This window comes from Mus caroli, chromosome 6 (assembly GCF_900094665.2).
Source record: "Mus caroli chromosome 6, CAROLI_EIJ_v1.1, whole genome shotgun sequence".
NCBI lineage: Eukaryota > Metazoa > Chordata > Mammalia > Rodentia > Muridae > Mus > Mus caroli.
The window spans coordinates 43,722,167-43,743,672 of NC_034575.1; the positions used below are offsets into that span (position 1 = coordinate 43,722,167).

Sequence of the window (21,506 nt, forward strand, 5' to 3'; positions counted from 1 at the left end):
CACAGATACACACAGAGACACACACACAGAGACACACACACAGAGACACACACACAGAGACACAGAGACACAGAGGGAGACACAGAGACACACACACAGAGACACACACACAGAGACACACACACAGAGACACACAGAGAGAGGCACACACAGAGACATGTACACAGACAGAGAGACAAGGGGAGAGAGAATTTTATGAGTATGGGTATTTTGCTTGCATGTACCTCAGTGTACCAACTGTTTACCTGGTGAGGCCAGAGGAAGACTGTCACATATCCAGAAATGGGGGTGACAGATGGTTGTGAGCCACCATGTGGACTCTGGAAACTAAACCCGAGTGCTCTCTAAGCACAAGTGCTCAGCCATCTTTCCAGCCCAGTTTGACTTTTTAACGTGTAATTTTGTGTGTGCTGAGCATTTAATCAGGGCCATATTCATGCTAGCCAAGTGTTCTACCATTAAGCTGCATACCAAGTCCCGAAGTACTTGATTTTTAAAAAATGTATTAACTTTGTTAAACTCTTATTAATTGTTATAATTTGTCTACAAGTTGTTTTGTATTTATCATGTGTCATATTTATACCATCTGTGACAAGAATATCTTTAAAACACTTTATTTGTATTCATGCAATTGTGTGTGAGTGTGCTGAGGTCTGCAGAGGCCAGAAGCGGAAGGGATCCCTTGGAGCTGGAGTTCCAAGAGATTATGAACCTCTTGATATGGGAGCTGGTAATTTAACTCTGGTCTTCTGGTCCCTCAGCAAACTGTCTGAACTTTTGAGCTAGGACTCCAGTCCTCAGAAAAGGATAGTTTGTTTCTATTAGTCTTTAGTCCTTTTAGTTATTTTTTTATCCTACTTCCCTGGGTGAGGACCTTCAGGAGCACAATGGGGACATTGGTCTCTCCAACACTAGGATGCCCTCTAGTGTCAGACAACAGCATTAGGGGTTGCTTTTCTAGTGGAAGGTAGATAGTAGGATGCTTCACCGCTAGTGGCGAATAGGGTGCTGAGTTTTCTCTAGAAGCATTGCAGCTGCTGCGCCTCTTAGTTGCTAAGCAACCGCGTTGCCCCGAGCCAAGAGCACGTGCTGTCTCTCCGCAAGGCGGGACTACATTCCCCACAATGCCGCGCGCAGTAGGCCCTGGCCGGAGAATGGGGGAAGGGTGGCCGGGAGGCGGAGCGGAAACCGGGAGTAGAGTCCCCGGGTGCCGAGCGCTCTCGGTCCTACCTCCGTCCTGGCCCGGAGGCTGTTGCGGCGCCGCTAACGCCCGCCCGTGGCGGGCTGTGGCTGTAGTTCCAGTTTGTGAGCCCCGCGGCGGCGGCCCGCGTGATTGAAAGGAAACCAGCAGGCCAGGTCAGACGGAGGAGATTGGGGAGGCGGGAGGCGGTGTCCCTGCGGCCCCGGCTTTGCTACTTTGACAGCCTCGACCGCCGGGCCGGGCTCCGCGGTGCTCTGCGGGGATGGGCAGTCTCTGCGGCCGCTCTCATTTGTGCTCCGCTCTTGACAGCTCAGTTCTCTCGTTAGGAGAAGGACGTGAAATGCCCATTAAACCTTCCAAACTCTTCTCCTGGGAGGCTGGGGAGGAACTTTATCTGCTGTAGGTGCAGGCGGTGGCAATTGAATGGCCAGGCAGCCAGGATTCGAACCCCTGGCGTCCCTTTGCCTGCTGCTTCATTCAGGCGAAGCAATGGCTCCAAGCCGATTTGTTTCATCCAGCAGATGGAGATCTCATACAGCTTTAAGTTGTTAGATTTATGGATAATAAGCTATTACACCTTGAGTTCTTCATTTGACGAAAAGATGTTTTGAATGTGATTCGAAGTGTGTGGACTTTTGGTTAATCACTAGCTTGTGTGTTCACTTTATAGTTTTACTTCTTACATGCAGAGAATTCCTTAAGATATGCTGGCTTCTTAATTTCCGCCCCTTTAAGATGGCTGAGAATGTTCTAAGGAAATTGATGACTCTGCTTTCCTGGGGATCAGCTCTGTAGATAACTGTACAAGGACTCACCTCCCCCACCTCCCTAGCCTGGTCCCATAGGAAACCCTTAAAAGGAGATTAAAGGCTTTGTCCGGCAGATCCTTTGCAGCTTTGCCCTATGTCAACTTTCTGTACTGTTTCTAATGGTTCAGTCGTTTCTCTCCCCCCCACCCCCCTTCTCTCATTTTCTAGACAGGGTTTCTCTGTGTAGCTCTGGCTGTCCTGGAATTCACTCAGGCTGGCCTCAAACTCAAGAGATCCTCCTGCCTCTGCCTCCCTAATACTGGGATCAAAGGTGTGCGCCACCATCACCTGGCACCCTCTTAGGATTTCTCTTCCCAGGTTGTAGTTTTTGTCAGGAGACACATTGAATGAATGCAGTAAATCTGATCAGGATCGACTTCAACGTGTTCAGGTTCTGTCGGTTGTTTTTACCCTTGCTTTCTCAATGTTATTGACATTGGGTTTTCAAGGAAATCTTTATAAAACTTTTAACTGAATTTCATTTTTATTTAACGTGTATGCCCTGTATGTACTATTTTGAGTCGAGACACTATTGCGCAATATGTGACATAATTGAGTAAATATTGTTTTGAATGTGCAGTTGTAGAGGGATAGTGGGGCTGGTGGGCCTGATGATTTGTGTGACTGTGTAACACCTTTAGGGGAAGGGGAGCCTTCTAATGAGTGCTAAAACAGTAGCAGTTAATAATTGTGGAAGGGGCATACGCATGCAAACATCTCTGACTGACCTTAAAACGTGCGGCAGAAACACTCATTTTGAAGGAAATGTCTCTCCTTGGTGTTACTGAGTGCAGTAGAGGAGAAGGTGAGAACTGCAGCCTCGGTTCTTGTCCTGTGTCCACCATCCACATGACCTTAGCTCTGCTTTCTCTGCAGTTCTCCTTTCCCCGTGTCTACAGTAATGAACAGATCGATTCCAGGGACTCGTCTATCTCAGACTTCCAAGGCTAAGGATCTTGGAACATCCGTTTTACTATAGCGGAAAACTATAAATCCCCTTACGCATTTATTCGTGTCCTTGTTCCCTGCCCTCTACGTTTTACAGTTCTTTCCTTCCACCCTGATAAAAAGGGATTCTCGTGGAAGAGCTAGGAAGCTGCAGAAATCAGGATCCCTACCAACCAGCATCGGCTCTCCGAGCTGCGGCTCCTCTTCCTTCCATCCTGGTGGTGCTGGGTACCTCTTGCCTGTGCCCTCTTAGTTTCTGGTCTCACTTCTCTAACCTGTTTTCATTTTTCCTTTTCATAAATTCATCTACTTCAGCTGTTGTTTTCTCTCTGGTCTCTTTATGTAGATGGCCCCTGGCAGGGGTGCCCATGCTAGTTCATCTGGAAAGAGGTGTAGGGCCATATGACACAAGCTATGATTGGCTAAGGCTCTGAGCAGCTCAGCCTGTGACTGAAATATCTGATGCTGCATAATGTGGTTTTACATTAAACACTCTCTATAGCACAGTGATAAAGCACTTTTCTTTTGATATAGTGCTTCCTGTTTTCAATCCCAGCCTTACTTTACCCCCACCCTTATCTCACCATAGCTCTGTGGACTGGAACTCGCTGTGTAGACTGGTCTTCAACTCACAGAGCTCTAAGTGCTTCTGCCTCCCTCATGCTGGAATTAAAGCCCTGTGCCATCAGGCAAGAGTACCTTATCGTACTTTATTCTCTCTTTTAAGATCTATTTTTATAATTGTTACTGCTGTTGCTTCTCTTCCCCAAGATGCCATCTGAAAATGTTAAGATATCTGTGTGTCACCTTAGTAAGAACTCTTGTGTAGCTTTCTTCAAGGCAGTAGATTTTATTTATTTTTTAACCTTTAGTTCTTAGCACTGTGGATTGAACTCAGTAGCTACATACCCCCAGGCCTAAGCATCTTCAAGTTTAGGCCTAATTATAGAGTTGGTAGCTGTTGCCTGTGTTAATTCTTTTCCACCAGATATTTGCTTCAGGCAGTATTATGTAGAGAAAATATTTTAGGAATGGACAGTTTCTTCAGAAATTCCATTCCAGGGCCAAGTCTGGTGTGTGTGTGTCTGTGTGTGTAGGGCTTAGTTCTGCATCTTGCATTGGAGAGAGTTATGTGTACTTCTGACTGTTGGTGAACATACCATATCTTCCTTATTCTCTACATATGCCTCTATGGCTGTGAAGTCCTTTGGAGACAACAAGCGGGTGTGATGCTTATAGCACCTTAGGCTGAGTGCCGGCAGCTCTGCTTATTGGCCGCTGCTGCCGCTGCCGCTGCCGCCTCTGTTAGATATTATTCATAACAGCACAGAATGTAGCACTGAATCAAGGCGAAATGGGATTTGAATGAGAGATTTGAAGGTAGGATTAGCCATCTGTTAATGTTTTTAACATTACAGTTGCTATTACAATGCTTTCGTAAAAAATTATGGAAATACTTTGTAACGGGCAGTTTAAAAGGGACTTGTTTTTAAAAATACTTTTTAAAACTGAAACTCAGCAAGAAATCTTTATCTGTAGATTTCATGGACATGCCTGCATGCCTATATGTAGAAATAAATGTACCCAGAAAAAGTTTTGCAAAATAAAGTCTGTAGTCTGTACATTTTTCTCTGATGATTTCTGTTTTGTTTTTTTAAAACATTGCTAATTGCAAATGATCTGTTTTGTTCCCTGCTTTTGGGAAGCAGTGGGACCCTGAGCCGAGAGTTGAAATGTTTTGGATGTCCTGACTCTGTGCTCTTCTTCCTTCTTTTCTATAATTCTAGTTTAAGTATTTCGTGGTTAGTTGTCTTTCTTTTGTTCCAGCAATAAAGCTGGCCTAACAAGTTTATCTTTTGGTTTGGGGCTAGGGAGAAACCACTGAAATGTTGCTTAACTACTTGGCTATTTGCATGGCATACTGCTTGGTGAGATGTGTAAGAGAGCTTTGAACACTGCAGTCTTTTCAAGCAGCAGTTCTCAACCTGGGGCTTGTGACCTCCATAAGGGTAGCATATCAGATGTTTACATTATGAGTCATAACAGTACAAGATTACAGTTATGAAGTAACAATAAAACAATTTTATGGTTGGGGGTCACCACAACATGAGAACTGTATTAAAGGGTTGCAGCATTAGGAAGGTTGAGAATCACAGCTTTAAAGTTTTTTGCTTGTTTGTTTGTTTTTGTTGTTTTAAAGTCAGGGTCTCATTGTGTAGCCCTGGCTGCCCTCAAACTCAGATCTTGCCTCTGTCCCTTGAGTACTGGATACAGGCATGCACCACTATACCTGCCTCCTATAAAGATTTTATAGTTGGAGTGTCAATAATAAACCCTGTAACAAATAGAGAAATTTAGAAAAAACTTCTGCCAGTCTTTGCTGTCTGTTGTCTGTACTCCTTAGGGAATGTATTTTTCAGAGTTTGACACATTGTGCTTAAAATACCTAGTAACAGGTTTTTTTTTCTGTTAACATTCTTGGAATTGTTCCCTAGACTTTGTTTTGCACTCCACTTCCTCTTAATCCTCTTCCTATTAGAAAATACAAATTCAGTGTTTTCCTGTTTGTAAAGATCATCACATCAGGTCGTTATTGATCCTGTATGTTACACAGACAGCCTGACAAGCTCCTAAGAAATGGGACATTAGGGCTTTCTTTGCCTGGGGTTTCTTTGCTATTTGTGAGGGGAAATGTCTTTTTTCTATCAGAGGTGGACAACCTACTGAGGGCCAAAATTCTACAAATCTCCCACACCTCTCATCTCTCCTGCCTTGTAAAATTTTTATGCAAATCGTTTACTTTCTCCATATTTGTTTATGCAAAGACAACCCCTCCCCAACCCTCCAGAATATGACAGCCTAGGGCAGCAGACTCCTTCCCTCTTTCTTTCATTCTCTTTGCATGATTCTTTTAAAACTAGCCAATTGGGAAAGACTGAGATTGGACGCCAGGTGATGTGGAAAAAGATACAGGCATCACCTGTGTCAGAATGAAAACCTGAGCTTGCTAGCCTGGTTTGGGTTCTTGGTTGAATTGGCTTTTACAACAAGGAATAGCTTTGGTAGGCTGTTTTCTCTTTGATCCTGTGTTTACTTGTGGGATATAGATATATTCTTTTCTTTACTTTGTTTTGTCTAGACAAGGCCTTATTAGGGCTTGTGAGGCCTTTCCTGCTTATTTGCTTGTAGCCTGTAGTTTCTACTATCCCACTTTAAGCTCTGGGTAGACTGATCTATCAGCCTCCCCCCAACCCCCTCCCCACCCTGGATCCACCAAAACACACACACACACACACACACACACACTTATTTTTAATATGCTCAGAAAAAAGCAGCAAGTGCTCTTAATCGTTGAGCCATCTCTCCAGTTCTGCTATTTGCTTGTATTGAGAGAGAGAGAGAGAGAGAGAGAGAGAGCAAGCAGTTTCCTTCAAGATTCTGGTCAGAAATAAATGTTAATAGTTTTAGTTGGTAATAAATTGGGACCAGATTTTGTAGTTGGCAGACCAGTTGCTAACCTCTCTGAGGGATTACCTTAGCCCATACCTCATACAGACTTCATCATACCCCGCCTCTGTTTCTGTTTATTCAGAGCAGTGCCTTATTAATTGTCTCACTTCTGCTAAGGCATGGTCTTCAAGAAAACAGGAATCCTACTTCTACCTTTCACACTGCCAATTCCTGACACATAGTAGGTGCTTTAATAGATAATGTGGATGAATGGATGAGCAGATGAATGAATAAACCAAGCTCCTTCACACATCAAATGAAACTGCACATAGTAGTGTCTAGATGTTTATTTTCCTCTGATTTTTTTTTTCTATTTCCTTTTTGGATTTTCTGCAGTTGGGAACTTTCCCATAGGAATGTTTAGAAGGTTATTTTACACACACACACACACACACAATAATGGGGATAATGATGGAAATGGTTATAACATAGTTTTATGCTCTAAATGCCTTTGCTCTGGGAAGTAGCCATGCTACCAGCCCCCTCTCAGCTTCCCTTGAATCCATGGCTAAAAGACACAGACACATAGTTGTTCAATTTCAATTTGCCTTCTTGGCACAATTGTTGGGCACTACTATCTCCTGCCTGGAAAAGCATGCTCTTACCAATTTCTTATCTCTGTCTCTCCCAGACACCCCAAACTTCAGTTGCTAAACTCCCCCGAGCCCCCTTCTATAGGAGCAGCCTGTGTGTCACTCTGTTTTGAGATCTTACATGGCTCTCAGTTCTTCTCTCTCCAAAGCATGGTGAACGCCTCCTCCTCTTTCCTTGAGTCCTATGTCTGCCTCTAGGGACCTGGAAGTCCGTCTGTCCGTTCCTCCCAGCAATTGGCCCATGGCGTCCTTTACTGACAGATCAAGAACCAATTGAGGAACAGGACCTTAGCATCAGAACTGCTCCCTACAAATAGTGACAGTAATCTGGGGAAAAAAAGATCATTTTAGATTGCTGTAATTTTGGCTAGCAGAAGACTGTTGTATGATGGTGGCCCAGAAATTCTGAGTGATAGCCTGTTAGGTTGCTAGGTAGTGACTCAAGGCTTTGAGAGGGCCAGTACTTGAAACATAAAAGAGAATGGCAGTGTGCTGTTGTCATTTGAAGCTTCGAATACCACACAGAAAAGCACATTGAGTCCTCTAAAATGGAAACTTCTAGTTCTTTGGAAAGTTAGTTATGTCAGCTGATGGTTTGCTGGTGCACACAGGTGAAAGGAGTGTTAGTAAATTACTGTTAATTGCTCAAAGTTCAAACTCCCTGTCACATCTTGCTTAAAGTAAACATGTGAAAGATACAGGTGAAAGGATGTTTTGATAGAGCAAACACTTGAAAGGATGATTGATGAAGGAGAATAAATATGACCCCACAGACAGTGGGAGATGAGCACTGAGCTTGGGTTTGGTTTGTTCCACCTCATTATTATTTGATAAACACACATGTATTGGTTCTCCTTACATAGCATTGTTGAATTCAACTTGTGTTAATGCCACCACTGAGAGAAACTCAAGAACTGCCTGTGAGGTTCCTGTGGCAGCTTTCAGCTTCAGCAACCTTGTTGCCTCAGGCCTGTTGGCAAGCCTGGTGGTTTCTTCAGGATTGAACTATAGCTGCCTAGTGTCTGCTTGCTGAGAGGACTGGATCGAAGCTGTTGGTTTGTGCCTGGTGTCTGCCTACCTAGAGGACTGATCTGCAGTTGCTAAGTCATATTTGTTTTATGCTACGGGAATGAACTGCTGCCAAAGAAAACCAGGCTCACCCTCAAAGAACTATTGCTGAACAGGTCCACTTCTCCCATATTCTACTAACTTGTCTCTTTTACTACCTCTGCTGGGTGGTGGGATAGAGGAGTGCTTGAGTCCTTAACAAAGTAGGTTGCAAAAATATATGCCTATGGTCCTATTTTTTTTTTCCTAATTGAGGCTAATAGTTGTTCCTTCTGTAATCACTGAAGGAATATAAATAAATTACTGTTAGTTGCTGAAAGTTTAAACTCCTTGTCTGTCCATCTTCCTCTATGAAAGCATACATGTAACTCCCAGTGGACAGGAATGTGTTCTCATACTGACACTGAAGTGGTTCTGTAGAGTTGGCTTTTCACCTTTATGCTTGCCTAGTAAGAGTGGGGACTTGGCCACTCTGGCAGTAAGAACTTGTGTTCTGGTAAAGGTCACAGATTTCTACCTCCCTCAAGCACCAGGATTCTGATGTCACACAAAATGATCTGATTCATAACTCAGAATTTACAATGCCTCCCCTGCAAATCTTGTTGCTGCTTCATTTCATGAGGAGATCTGATAGTCCGGGCAGTATTCTTCTCTGACTTTGCTGTACATTGAGGACTAACCTAGTGTTCTTTTAAAAATATTGGTAGCCGCAGACATGGTAGCACACATCTGTAATCCCAGCCCTTGTAAAGGCTGAGAGGCAAGATGATGGAGGCCATGGAAGTCCATATTATAACCCTGTCGTAAAGCAATGGCAACTGTAAAACTAGCCATACCGATGCTGTCTGGGAGCATAGCTCAGCGGTAGGGAGAATGTTTGCCCGCCATCTAGGAATGCTCACCAACACATCATGGCAGGCTATGTGGTGGTGCACGCCTTTAATCCCAGCACTCGGGAGGCAGAGGCAGGTGGATTTCTGAGTTCGAGGCCAGCCTGGTCTACAAAGTGGGTTCCAGGACAGCCAGGGCTATAGAGGAACCCTGTCTCGAAAAACCAAAACCAAAACCAACCAACCAAACAAACAAACAAAAAAACCAAGACAAGAACAAAGATGGAGCTTGGTTCCCATCTCCATTCTCATTTAATTGATTTAATTGGTGTAGGGTGTGATTTGGTACTGGGATTATAAGAATCTTGCTAGGTGAGTTTTTGGTAAAATATTGCCTGAGAAAGAACAGTGGAGATGTGTACCTTTAAAGATCTAGTTACTTCTTCCTGCGTTGCTTGGAATGGCTTGTGGTTCTCGGGCTAATTCTCAGGTCTTGGGGTACATCAGGGAACTGTCTTGGAGGCTGGAACTTTTCAACCCTTGGTCAGGCCTAAGCTGGCTCCTGGACGTCTTTTTAACTCGGGGAGGGTTCTGGGGTGTTCCTTCTTCTTTGTGTTGTCCATGCCATGCTACTTTGTTCCTTGGTGTACTTTCAGAGTCCTAATGTAGAGTGGGATCCATGCTCCCAGCCTCTCAGACCTTTGTTATTCCCAAGACAACTCTTTCCTGTCTCTCAACTTCGCGTTTATTAGCTGTGCAGCACGGTGGGTTCTGTCGACACTTCATACATGGAACAGAGTAGTGGAGAATGAATGCCCTTTGTAGTGTGAAATATTAAAAATCCAAATCCACACTACGGCCAGCTATGCACTGACCACTGGTCTTGGTCTATTTTCTGGTCGGCAGACAGACCGAGACCACATTATTCCTTCTAGCCAGGGCCTGTCTCACCCAGGCTGGCTCTGCCTGTCTGGAGCTCTGGAGTCATTCTCTCCACCTGGCTCGCTAAGTTCCCACAGCTGGCTGCTGCCACCCCCATCCCACGCTTCCAAATTCCCGAGGCTGGCTAGGATGCATGCTTGTACACCCACGATCTGCCGCCTTTACCTTCTCTCTCTGGAACCCAGATGAGTGACTGTGTGAAGGAAAACATCACACAATCTTAGTTTAAAATCAACAGGTAACACAATTGCTGGGCGCGGAACCTAGCATCCTAATTTTATAATCTAGTCTATGTTATAAATCCTCCAGTATCGGATCCACTCTGACAACCTCTGTCTTCCTACATTGTGCCTGCCTCCCTTGCTCCTACAGTCCAAAAGGAAGTCTCTTTCTCCTGCGTTCCCTCTTTCTAACCCAGAAGTCCTGCTGCCTTCTCGCCCAGTGATTTAGTTCTTGTCGTCTTTATTATCTAACCAGTTAGGGGAATTTCCACAACAACCCTTCATCACATTTACTCCGTCTATTATACTTTCTTTGCCCTCTCTCTTTTTTCTTTTTTCAAATTGTTCCCCCTTTTATTTCTTTCTTTTAAAGTTAACTATCACCTACCAGGGAGAACACAACACTTTGTGAGACTGGCCTGTTCCACTTAATGATGATTTCCAGTTCCATCAAACTTCCTGTAAGTGACATAAACTTGCTTTTGTGTGTGTGTCTGAATAAAACATCTACTGTGTGCATCTAACACATCGGCAAATACTTTGCATAATAAATTAATATCTTGAGTTCTTTATATATTTTGGATAGTAGCCCTCTGTCAGATGTAGGGATGGTAAAGATCTTTTCCCAAACTGTAGGCTGCCGTTTTGTCCTACTGATGGTGTCCTTAGCCTTTTCGGCTCAACAAAGTCCCATTTATTAATTGTTGATCTTAGTGCCACCACCAAATTTCCTTATCATTATTGTGTGCGTCCAACCCCCTGACTCCCCATTGAGGTTCATTCTGTTAGAGGCTGAGCATTGTCAAGAGTAGAAATACATGTAGAAGAAGCATTAGATCCATATTTATCACCCTGCATAAAACAAAGGCCAAGTGGATCCAAGACCTCAACAAAGAACCAGATACACTAAATCTAACAGAAGAGAAAGTGGGAAACTGCCTTGAATGCATTGGTACAGGAGACAAATGCCTGAACAGAACATCAGTAGCTCAGGCACTAAGGTCAACAATTAATAAATGGGATTTTGTTGAGCCGAAAAGGCTAAGGACACCATCAGTAGGAAAAATGGCAGCCTACAGATTGGGAAAAGATCTTTACCATCCCTACATCTGACAGAGGGCTACTATCCAAAATATATAAAGAACTCAAGATATTGGACTCCAACAAACCAAATAATCCAATTAAAAAATGGGGTATAGAGCTATACAGAGGTTCTCAATAGAGGAATCTCTAATAACTGAGAAACACTTAATGTTCAACATCCTTAGTCTTCAGGGAAATGTAAATCAAAATGACCCTGAGATTCTACCTTACACCAGTCAGAGTGGCCAATATCAAAAATTCAGGGCATAGCACATGCTGGCAAGGATGTGGAGCAAGGGGAATCCTCCTCCATTGCTGGTGGGAGTGAAGACTTCTTGTACAACCACTCTGGAAATCAATTTGGTGGTTTCTCAGAAAATTGGTAATAGATCTACCTAAGGACCTAGCTATACCATTCCTGGCTATGTAACCAGAAGATGCTCCACTATACCACAAGGACACTTGCTCAGTTATGCTCATAGTAGTTTTATTTGTAATAGCCAGAAGTGGAAAGAAAAAAAAAACCTCAAATGTCCTTCAACTGAAGAAATGGATAAAGAAAATGTGATTTATTTACACAGTGGAATATAATTCAGCTATTAAAAACAATGACATTATGAAATTTGCAGGCAAATGGATGGGACTAGGAAATATCCTGAGTGAGGTAACATAGACACAAAAGGATGTGTGTGATATTTACTCACTAATAAATGGGTATTAGCCGTATAGTGCAGGATACCCATGCTATAATCCACAGACCCAAAGAAGCTAACAAGGAGGGCCCAAGGGAGGATGCTTGAATGTCAGAAGGGGAATAAAATAGTCAGTGGGGGTGGGAGGAGGGTGGGATCTGGGTGGCAGAGGGAATGGGGAGGGGTATGGGGGTGGACAGGAGTTTGGGTTTAGGGAGAGCCTGGGAGAGAGGACTCCCAGAGACTGAATCACCAACCAAAGAGTCCATGGGCTGGACTAGAACCTCCACTTCTGCACATATGTAGCAGAAATGCAGCTTGGTTTTCATGTGGGTTCCTCAATAACTGGAGCGGGGGCTGTCCCTGACTGTTGTCTGCCTATAGATCCAGTTCCCCTAACTGGGCTGCCTTGTCTGGCCTCAGTGGGAGAGGAGGTGCCTAGCCCTGCAGTGACTTGATGGCCAGGGTAAGTGCCTCCCCCTCAGAGGAGAAGGGAGGAGGTGTGGAGGGAGGGGCTATGTGAGGGGGATACTGGGAGGAGTGGGGGAGTGGGGTGCTGCCATCAGGATGTAAAGTGGATAAATAAATTAGTGGGGGGAAAAAGAGTAGACATAACTCCTGATGAAGAAACTAGAATCTGTGGCCTGGGTGGAGACCTGCCATTCTAGTTGGCATGGCCAAGGAGCCTAGGAAGCCACGTTTACTGTAAGGCATGGTAAAGAGATAGGTGTAGTAATTAGTCTTTCAGTGTGACATTGTACCTGTCCTTCCCAAGGTCACCCCTTGAGCATTAGCTCGGCAGGCCACAGCTTCCCGAACCTGCTGGCTGCTCTGAATCAGTCAGAAAACTCTCACATCTCCTTTCTGTTCTCTTCCTTTTCTCTTAACACTTTGAATCTTTTGTGCTTTCATACTCTCCTTAAGCCCATCCCCCACCCCACCCCCAGTCATACTGCTGCTTGTCAGTTCTCTTTCTAGCTTTCATACTAGCTCAGATAAATCTGTCCACAGTTTGCCTGTCCTCAGGGGTTTCCGGTTAAATGCTAATAAAAGTGTCCTTGGACTTTCCTCTGGGTCTGTTTTTAAAATCTCTTATTAATACAGTTAAGAGCCATGAGAGGAGACCTGGATTTTGCCCATATCAGTACTGAGCAAATACTCTGGCGAGTCCATGTTGGAGCGTTCCTGCCTTTATGAAAGTCTCTTTTCTGACCAGTGGTGAAGTCAGATCTTATATTTAGTCATCTGGGATTGAGTAACTTATTGAGTTTTTTTTTTTTTTTTTTTTTTTTTAATTGGGAAAACGGTAAAAGATTTCTCAACGTGCAGCATCCGGAAGTGAATTCAAAACCAAATGTGTATTGAACCCAGGGTGTTTGTGGCTGTGTTTATCCTGTGCTGCATCATGTGGCTTCACTGTCGCCTTGGTTCTGACCGCACAGCCAGCCACTCTGCTCCGCACTTGTCCTCATGTCTTCTGCTGTTTTAAACCCGGCTCGCAGTTAACGCCCCTTGCGTGTTCTACATTGCTGTGTTTGCACTGTGCACACAGATTTTCTGCCCATACAGTTTACCTATGGAAAACAGGGGCTTTGCTGCTTTCCTACTGCCAGTCCTCAGCACACAGTGTATGGTTGATATGCCTTCTCTCTCTTCGCCTTCCCTCTCTTTCTTAGCTGTCATTTAACTCTTCATCTGCCAGAAACACCTAGCTGGCCGTGTTCTCAGTTCTCCAGTGATGTCACCTTTCTGGCTCTGTCGTCATGCCGACTTGTCTTTTGAACTAACTGGAGAGTCCCAGTGCTCTTTCCAGAGGGTGCTAGGGCTGCACAGGTTAATCTGCAGCTTTGTTATACAGATGTGAGGAACTGGATCTGTGTCAGTTTAAGGCCAGCTTTGATTTGATGTATGTCGTGAGGCCCAGACCATCCAGGATGCATAGCTTGTCTCCGATAAACACAAAATCTAAAGCATCTCTTCTAGAAAGCACATTTCTAGGGAAGAACAACTGTAGAGCATCCCTTGCACATAGCTCAGTATGTGCCGAGTGAATGTTATAATGTTCCGAAGGCTTTGGGTTGATGTGCTTGTCTTGCTGTGTACCTGAGACTGGCTTGACACTCCCATGCAGCCTCGGCTGGCCGAGAGCTCGCCATGCTGCCTTCCCTCCCGTGTGCTGGGATTGCCTGTGTGTGCCCCTGCGCCTGCCTTGTTACCTTTATATTACTGTATTGTATTCACTTAGTTGTAGTCTCAAAGTAGGTTTTATTTGGTTTTGTTATTCCCTAGTAGATGGATTAAAATCGGCATGTTTATTTGTTGGCACTGCAGAAATGAAAGCACCCCTAGAAAGTCTGTTTTTAGCAAGCTATGAAGTAGTCATGGGAAATGCACTATAGATTTTTATTTGGAACATCCCCCTCCCCCCACCCCCGTGATGAAACCAGAGCTTTATCTCCTGAGTATTTAGGTGGTTTATAAACATGAATCTTTATGTTCTGACTCTTTCCAAGTTCTGTGATTTGTAACCTTGCACTTGATTCCTTTCTGTTTCAGGGTGGATGCTCATAGGGTTAGTGTGGCCTCATTCATAACATCATCATCTAGTGGCACCTTCCAGTCATGTGTCAGCACACGTCTTATTATGGGGATTCTGCTAGCTAGCCATTTTGATTTTCCCTCTTTGCTTTTCATCATTTCTCACTTTTATTTTGACACTCCTGTTTCTGTTCCCTTTAGGAATCACCTTTGTGTTGGAGTTGGTGGCCATGTTTGAACAGACAGAATTAGAATCTTGTATTGTCTGTCAACCTTATCAATGGCTTTAGTGACAGATGACAAGTCACTCAAAATTTTATGACCATGGTGGCAAATTTTTCAGCTATTAACAGATTTATATTTATTTCTAGTTTAATTTTGAAAAGATATGAAATGCGCTGGGCAGTGGTGGCATACGCTTTTAATCCCAGCATTTGGGAGGTCGAAAACCAAAAATAATAAATAAATAAAAATAAAAATAAATAAAAAAGGAAAAGGTATGAAATGGAACTGATAGATGACCAGGAAGCTTGTTAGGTGGCAGAGAACTCTGTCAGGGAGGGTGGCAGTGGCACATCAGAGGCCGGCGCTGTCCTTGTCCATCCTGGTGCAGGTGGCGCTGACTCTTTGCTCTTCATTTACAGTTGTGTGACGGCAGCGCAGCCCTGCTGAAGATGGACAGAAGGCAGTAGTCAGCTGCTCCTCCTCTCTCCTCTCAAAAGACTTGATCGTTCGGTGTCTTGTTTCCAGCCGCTGCTCCTCGGTCAAGTCTGTTTGCTTCCTTCGTCAGACATGTTCCGTACAATCTCAAGGAAAAATATGTCCCAGAAGCTGAGCTTCCTGTTGTTGGTGTTTGGACTCATCTGGGGGCTGATGCTACTTCACTACACTTTGCAACAGCCGCGGCGGCAGAGCAGTGTCAAGCTTCGTGAGCAAATCCTAGATTTAAGCAAAAGATACGTGAAAGCTCTGGTGGAGGAGAGCAGGAGCACGGCAGATGTGGACAGCGGCGCGTCCATGGCAGGCTATGGTAAGAACCTGGCAATGTCTGGCTTGTTTTAAGTTCTTTATGTGTGCCAGTCTTTTCCTTTTAGATGAGATGGGAAGCTAGGAAGTCAGAATGAAGCCTGTTCATTCAGTGCTGGGAATCAAATCCAGGGCCTTCACATAATGCCAGGCTAGCACACTGTCTTAATTAGGGTTTCATTGCTGTGAAAAGACATCATGACCAAGGCAACTCTTACAAGGAAAACATTTAATTGGGGTGGCTTACAGGTTCAGAGGTTCAGTCCATTGTCATCATGGCAGGAAGCATGCAGCATACAGGCAGGCATGATGCTAGAGAAAGAGCTGAGAGTCCTACATCTTGATCTATAGGCAGCAGGAGACTTGAGACACACTAGTCAGACTTGAGCTAATAGAACTTCAAAGCCCATTGCTACATTGACACACTTCCTCCAACAAGGCCACACCTCCTAATAGTGCCACTCCCTGAGCCACACTTTCTCACTTGAGTCCTTAGGGACATTCCTATTCAAACCACTACACACTCTAAGCTATAGCCCTAGCCTATTTTGTTGTTTTGTTTTGTTTGTTTGTTTTTTATTTAAGGCAGAGTTTCTTGTTTCCCAGGTTGGCCTTGAACTTACCTTGTAGTTGAATATGGCCTTGAACTTTTGTTCTTCCTTTATCTATCTCCCTGGTCCTGGGTTACAGGCCTGTGCCATGACTTGATTTCTATGTTGTCAGACTTAGGGTTTTGTGCATACCAGGCGAGCACCTCACTAGCTGAGCTGGGTGCTCACCTCTATTTGCTTGACCTTGATCTCAGTGTTTTCCTGCAGCCTGAGTGCACTGGGATTGGGCTTCTGTAGTAAGTGTGTTGGTTGAATGTTTGTTTGCTTTTGTTCAAGTCGCCTGTTTCTTTCAGTGGAGGTGTTTGCCTCTTGAGGAAAGGCCTAACAGCTAGGTCACAGTATGTCCCAAGGGCTGTGAGTTCAAGAGTGCAGTAATGCCATCCCAAGGCTGCTCTTACATTCTCTCTGCCCTTTTCTTCTGTAGGATTTCCTGAGCCTTGGAGGAGGAGGTACAGATGCCCCATTTATACTTTCCCTGTTAGAAAGAACAGGCAAGGCACGTGGGGCACACCTGTAGTCCCAGCATTAGGAGGGTGGACACAAGGGGATCCCTGGGGCCTGCTGGCCAGCTCATCTAACTGGATTGGCAAATTCTAGTTAGGTACAGTGTGAGACTGTCTCAAAAATAAGTGAAGGCTGAGACTAAGTGGCTGTTGAATTGCTAAGCTATGAGAGTGCCAGCACTCTTAACCACGGATCTGTCTCTGCAGCCTCCTTGTTTTATTTTCTCATCAGCATTTCTTTGTCAACCATTTTCTACCATTTCTTTCTGAACAATTTAAAACTTCACATAAACTCGTGAACTTGCCATTTAATCATAATGTAATTCGTTGTTATCAATTATATTCATAGAAGTGTGTGTATGCCTCACACTTTTTCTGATAGCACAGCTCTTATCTATCAACTTGATCAGCTGCCTTTAGATGATTTTTCCTGGGGATCACAGACCAGGGGTGGAGCTGACTTTTTGGTTCAGGATCATCATCATCATCAACAACAACAAAATAACAGTATCAGTTGCCACTATTGAGTCCCTAATGTCTGTGAAAAGCCTATGAGACACGTGAAGGACAAGTTACGAGAGAACCGTCCTTTTTTTTTTCCCTAGCTAGGAAAACTGTAATAAAGCCCTCCACCTTCCACAGAGGTTAAGAATCTTTCTGGAAGAAATTAAAATTAGAACTAGGTGCAGGCCTAGGACCCTGGCCAGGCCTCCTGAGTGTGCGGTGTCAGCAATAGTCACAGTATGTCTTTCTACAAGGTCAGAATTCATTCAGTGATAGTAAATTCACAAGTTTTGTTGGTTTTATTGACTGCAGTTTTCTAGGTGGTTCCAGCTATCCTGACAGTGAGGCCATGAGGTCTTTTATTCCAATCTTAATTGCTAATAACGCTCAGATCACATATTTCAAAAAAATCGGTTTATTATTGTGTGTATGTGTGTTGTATGGCTGTGTGTATCATCATGGTCATGAGTGTGTGTGTGTGTGTGTGCACGCGCATGCGAGTGAGCATGTAAGGCAGAAACAAGGTTTAGGAGTCAGTTCTCTCCTAATGTGGATGCTGGGGGTTGAACTCATGTTCTCAGGCTTTTACAGCAGGAGTTTTACCCACAAGCCACCTTGCCTGCCCTCAGACCACACATCTCCCTTCACAATTGTGTGTAGTTTCAGAACAGCTACAAAAGGTTGATGACAGAGTTCGGAGAGGCCTCACTAAGTCCGAGGTGAGAGCTCATAGAAACTAGTCCCTGAAAATTAGACAGGCTCTGAGCCTCTCAGTAGAGGAGCTGCAGAGAACCCTGCTGAGGCGGGGCTGAAGAAGGAGCTGAGAAGCCACGGCCAGGTCCATAGGACTCAACTGTTCAGTCAAGGTGCGGGGCGGGGTCTGGATGGATTGGCAGGAGTTTGATTAGGGCTCATCAAGCAGAGGGGGACCCTGCTGAACTGAATTGCTATGGATAGCTTGGAGTTCTCTGTCTGTGCGGCAGTTCTGTACTGCTCTGTGTTCCTGGCTGGTCACAGGTGTGCACCTGGCCGGGTCCTATCTCTGATCCTTGAGTAGAAAACACAGACACACAGACACACACACACACACACACACACACACACACACACCCCAGTTATTCTTAAAATGCCTTGGCTAACTCAATGACTGGCCACTCCTAATCCTTCCCTTGCTACCCCAGGCCCAGTTGGGAAAGTGGCCAGAAAACTCACATGGTAGGTTGGCTTTTTTCCTGCTGTTACTATGTTCCCTTCTTCCTCTGGAGTCCTCTGATTCTCTCTCTGCATCCTACCCGTTCAAGTTTCAGTGCCCTGCCCTATATTGCCCTATCAGCTATTGGCTACTGGCGTCTTTATTGATAGATCAAAATCCAATAGGGGGCAAAGACCTTCAGTATCAGTAACCACAGATTCCTGATCAAAGCTTCAGAACCGCCCTCTACATCCATCCTCTCTTGCTAGAGTGGGATGGTTGTACCACAGGTGGGTGGGCCATTGCCATGGTCTCAGTGTTAGATGTCTCTCTCTTTATGGCACTCAGGTGAGGATGCTGCATCCATCATGGGTCTGGGGTTTGCCTTCTTGTTCATATGGAGCATTTGCCAGTCAATGCTTCATGGTTAGTGCTGGCCAGGCAGTAGCATCTGCACACAAACACGAATGCAAAGCCCAGAGCCTCTGCATTTGTCCTCAGCATGGAGCCAGAGGCTGCTGGAGTAGCCTGGAGTAGGTCAGAGCAGGTCGCCCACCCTGTGCCCTGGCTCCCCACCCCCGTTCTCCACGGAGCGTCAGGGTCTGGCTTTTGTGGGGGTCATTTGCTTATGGGGCTCTCCTGTTCTGCCTTCACTAGTTCTCCACCTGCCTGGTCCAGCCTTATACCTACTCAGCAACGCAGTGTCCCAGGAGATGACTTACTGGTAAGAGCGTTGGCTTCTCTTCCTGAGAACCCAGCAGCTCCCACATGGAGCTCACAGCTGTCTTTAACTCTAGCATGGAATCCACCGCCCTCCTTGGCTTCTGGGCACCAGGCATATACATGGTGCACAGACATACATGCAGATCAAGTACCTATACACGGAAAATAAATGTGTTTTTTAACAGTAAGAAACGTCTAAATGTTAAATGTGTTGCTTACAAAGGGACTGATGTTTTGAGCCAGACTTTAAATCCAAAGCACGGCTCTCAGAAGTGGAGATTCTGGCGTGCTTGTAACTCTGCTGCTTTGGGTGTGGCGCTAGTGATGATCGCGATTAGACTCCCTGTCGGGCTCCAAGTATCTTTTCTGAAACACTTTTTCTTTCAGATATCCTGATAATTGTTTACCTCTTTCCCTTAAACTGTAAAGATGTAAATATTAAGTGCTCTATTGCTATTTAATATGATTGATTCCAATTTTTCCCCTTAGCTGATCTGAAGAGAACAATCGCAGTCCTCTTGGATGACATTTTGCAGCGCTTGGTGAAGCTGGAGAGCAAAGTCGACTATATTGTTGTGAACGGTTCAGCCACCAACACTACCAATGGCACCAATGGGAATTTGGTGCCGATAACGACCAACAAAAGGACGAGTGTTTCGGGCAGCGTCAGATAGCAGTGAAGGGCACCTTGCACGGCTACACCACTGTGGATTCCATCCATCGCAGGACACCTCTGAAACTGCTGCCTAGGACAGAGTAATACTTGACAATAAAAGCTCTACACATTTCCAAGGAGCTTGCTGGATTCATAGGATGTTAATTCTGTATATATAATCGCAGGCATTATTAGTTTGCTTTGACACAAAGCTCTTTAATGCTGTTCTGTATTCTTAACAGGAATTTGGTAACAAGGTTGATATGGTAAGCAGGGAGGTCATCTCTGTACAGAGATCAAGAAACAAAAGCACCAGAAAGACATGCAATCCTTTCTAGAAATACTTATCTAAGTATATAATATGTTTGTCAGATAAGTGGACAGTAATGTTCGACTCATTCTGTCACCCGCCTGTCACAGCAGTGTCCCTGTGAGTAGAGAACACGCTTACTTCCAGAACTATATTTTGTTACTCAATTTACAAGCGGAGAAAGGAAGTGTCATGTTGAAAATCATGTTTTGAAATAGACCCAAAGAATGTTTTCATTTGCACTATCCTTCAAAACTAACTGAAGGTTAATTGTATATTTTTAAAAATAGCATTTGTAAGAATATAATTTTGAAATGGGTAGCAGCCACTGTCCATAGCTAACCGTCAGGGGACAATTTAATAGAAATGGGAGTAATTGCTAATCTCATACTTAAAAATTTCTTACATGTATTCTCCAGAATAATACATATTTTTATGATGAAATGAAAAATAAAATATGCATGATTTTTCACAATCATGGCTGTTGATTTGAAAGTGAATCTCAGTGTCACGTGCCTGTAGCCATGGAACCCAGGAGGCTGGGATAGGAGAGCTGCAAGCTCAATGTCAGCCTGGGCAGCAGAGCAGACCCTATGTAAAAACCATTAGGAAAGTCCATCATTCCATATTCTGGTAAGTGTTCTTCGGTTATTTTGGTGGAGGAAGGAAAGGACTTGAGGACTTTAGCCAGATGTATATAATAAATGTTATTTGTGCTGCACAGAAGTGCTTGGAAAATTAATGTGAGTTGATGTTAAGAGTATCCTGTGTTAGGAGATGTCAGATTAGCTATTCATTTTATATAATGACCACTTGACAGAATTAAGAACATTAAAATATAAATTATGAAAATGGTTTATCTTTTTAGAGAAACAGCTACTGTATACAGCACAAGAAATCTTGACTTGGTTAATTCTAGTATAGAATAAAACATGTCTTTATTTAAATAGCCTTTGTAGCAAATCCAATTGCTATATAGTATTCTATATTTCGTAGTATTTATTCTATATAATAACTGCTTATGTGCAGCTAGCCTCTAGATTTAGAGTAAATTGAATTTAGTTTTTGATATTTTTCATTATTATAATGCTACCACAAAAGTAGCAGTGATTATAATATTTTGTTAAAATAAGTATAAGAAATATATTGTTTCATGAAAGATAACTTTCTGAAATGTCTTCCCTGTACCTTTATGTAAAGAAATGATGTCCCATTGCCCATAGATTCTGCAGTACCGTTCGGTCTCTGAGGAGTCCTGAGCATCTCTGATTTCATTGCTTTCAGGGATGAAATAAAATATATTGTTTATATTCACAATGGTTATTTTTGGTTTGGTTTTGGTTTTCAGGATGGGTTTTTCTGTGTAACAGTCTTTGCTACCCTGGAGCTCACAGAGATCCGCCTGCCTCTGCCTCCTGAGTGCTGGAATTAAAGGCGTGCGCCACCTAGCATGCCTAGCTTGTTGCATGTCTTTTTTTTAGAACAGCAGTCATGCATTTAACAAATGTCACGTGGTTTGTTCTTTTTCTTAAAGTGCTGGATATAGA

General features: G+C 44.0%; 1 protein-coding gene across 2 annotated transcripts; it reads left to right on the forward strand.

The window, feature by feature from the left end:
- The first annotated feature begins 1,149 nt into the window (after positions 1-1,149).
- Ccdc126 (coiled-coil domain containing 126) lies at positions 1,150-21,276 on the forward strand. 2 transcript variants are annotated; one of them, XM_021165094.1, is made up of 3 exons: positions 1,150-1,356; positions 15,080-15,465; positions 19,484-21,276. In XM_021165094.1, exons 2-3 carry the CDS (start codon positions 15,228-15,230, stop codon positions 19,666-19,668), a joined length of 423 nt encoding a protein of 140 aa, XP_021020753.1. In that variant the 5' UTR covers positions 1,150-1,356; positions 15,080-15,227; the 3' UTR covers positions 19,669-21,276. The 2 variants fall into 2 exon arrangements, with proteins under 2 accessions (XP_021020753.1, XP_021020754.1); XM_021165095.2 differs by lacking the exon at positions 1,150-1,356 and adding an exon at positions 12,325-12,363.
- The last annotated feature ends 230 nt before the right edge of the window (positions 21,277-21,506 follow it).

Bases quoted from the DNA above. Each gene is read 5' to 3' on its own strand.
- Ccdc126 (XM_021165094.1), top strand. From the start codon at position 15,228: ATGTTCCGTACAATCTCAAGGAAAAATATGTCCCAGAAGCTGAGCTTC. The intron at 15,466-19,483 runs GTAAGAACCTGG...TTTTCCCCTTAG, and splicing joins CGCGTCCATGGCAGGCTATG to CTGATCTGAAGAGAACAATC.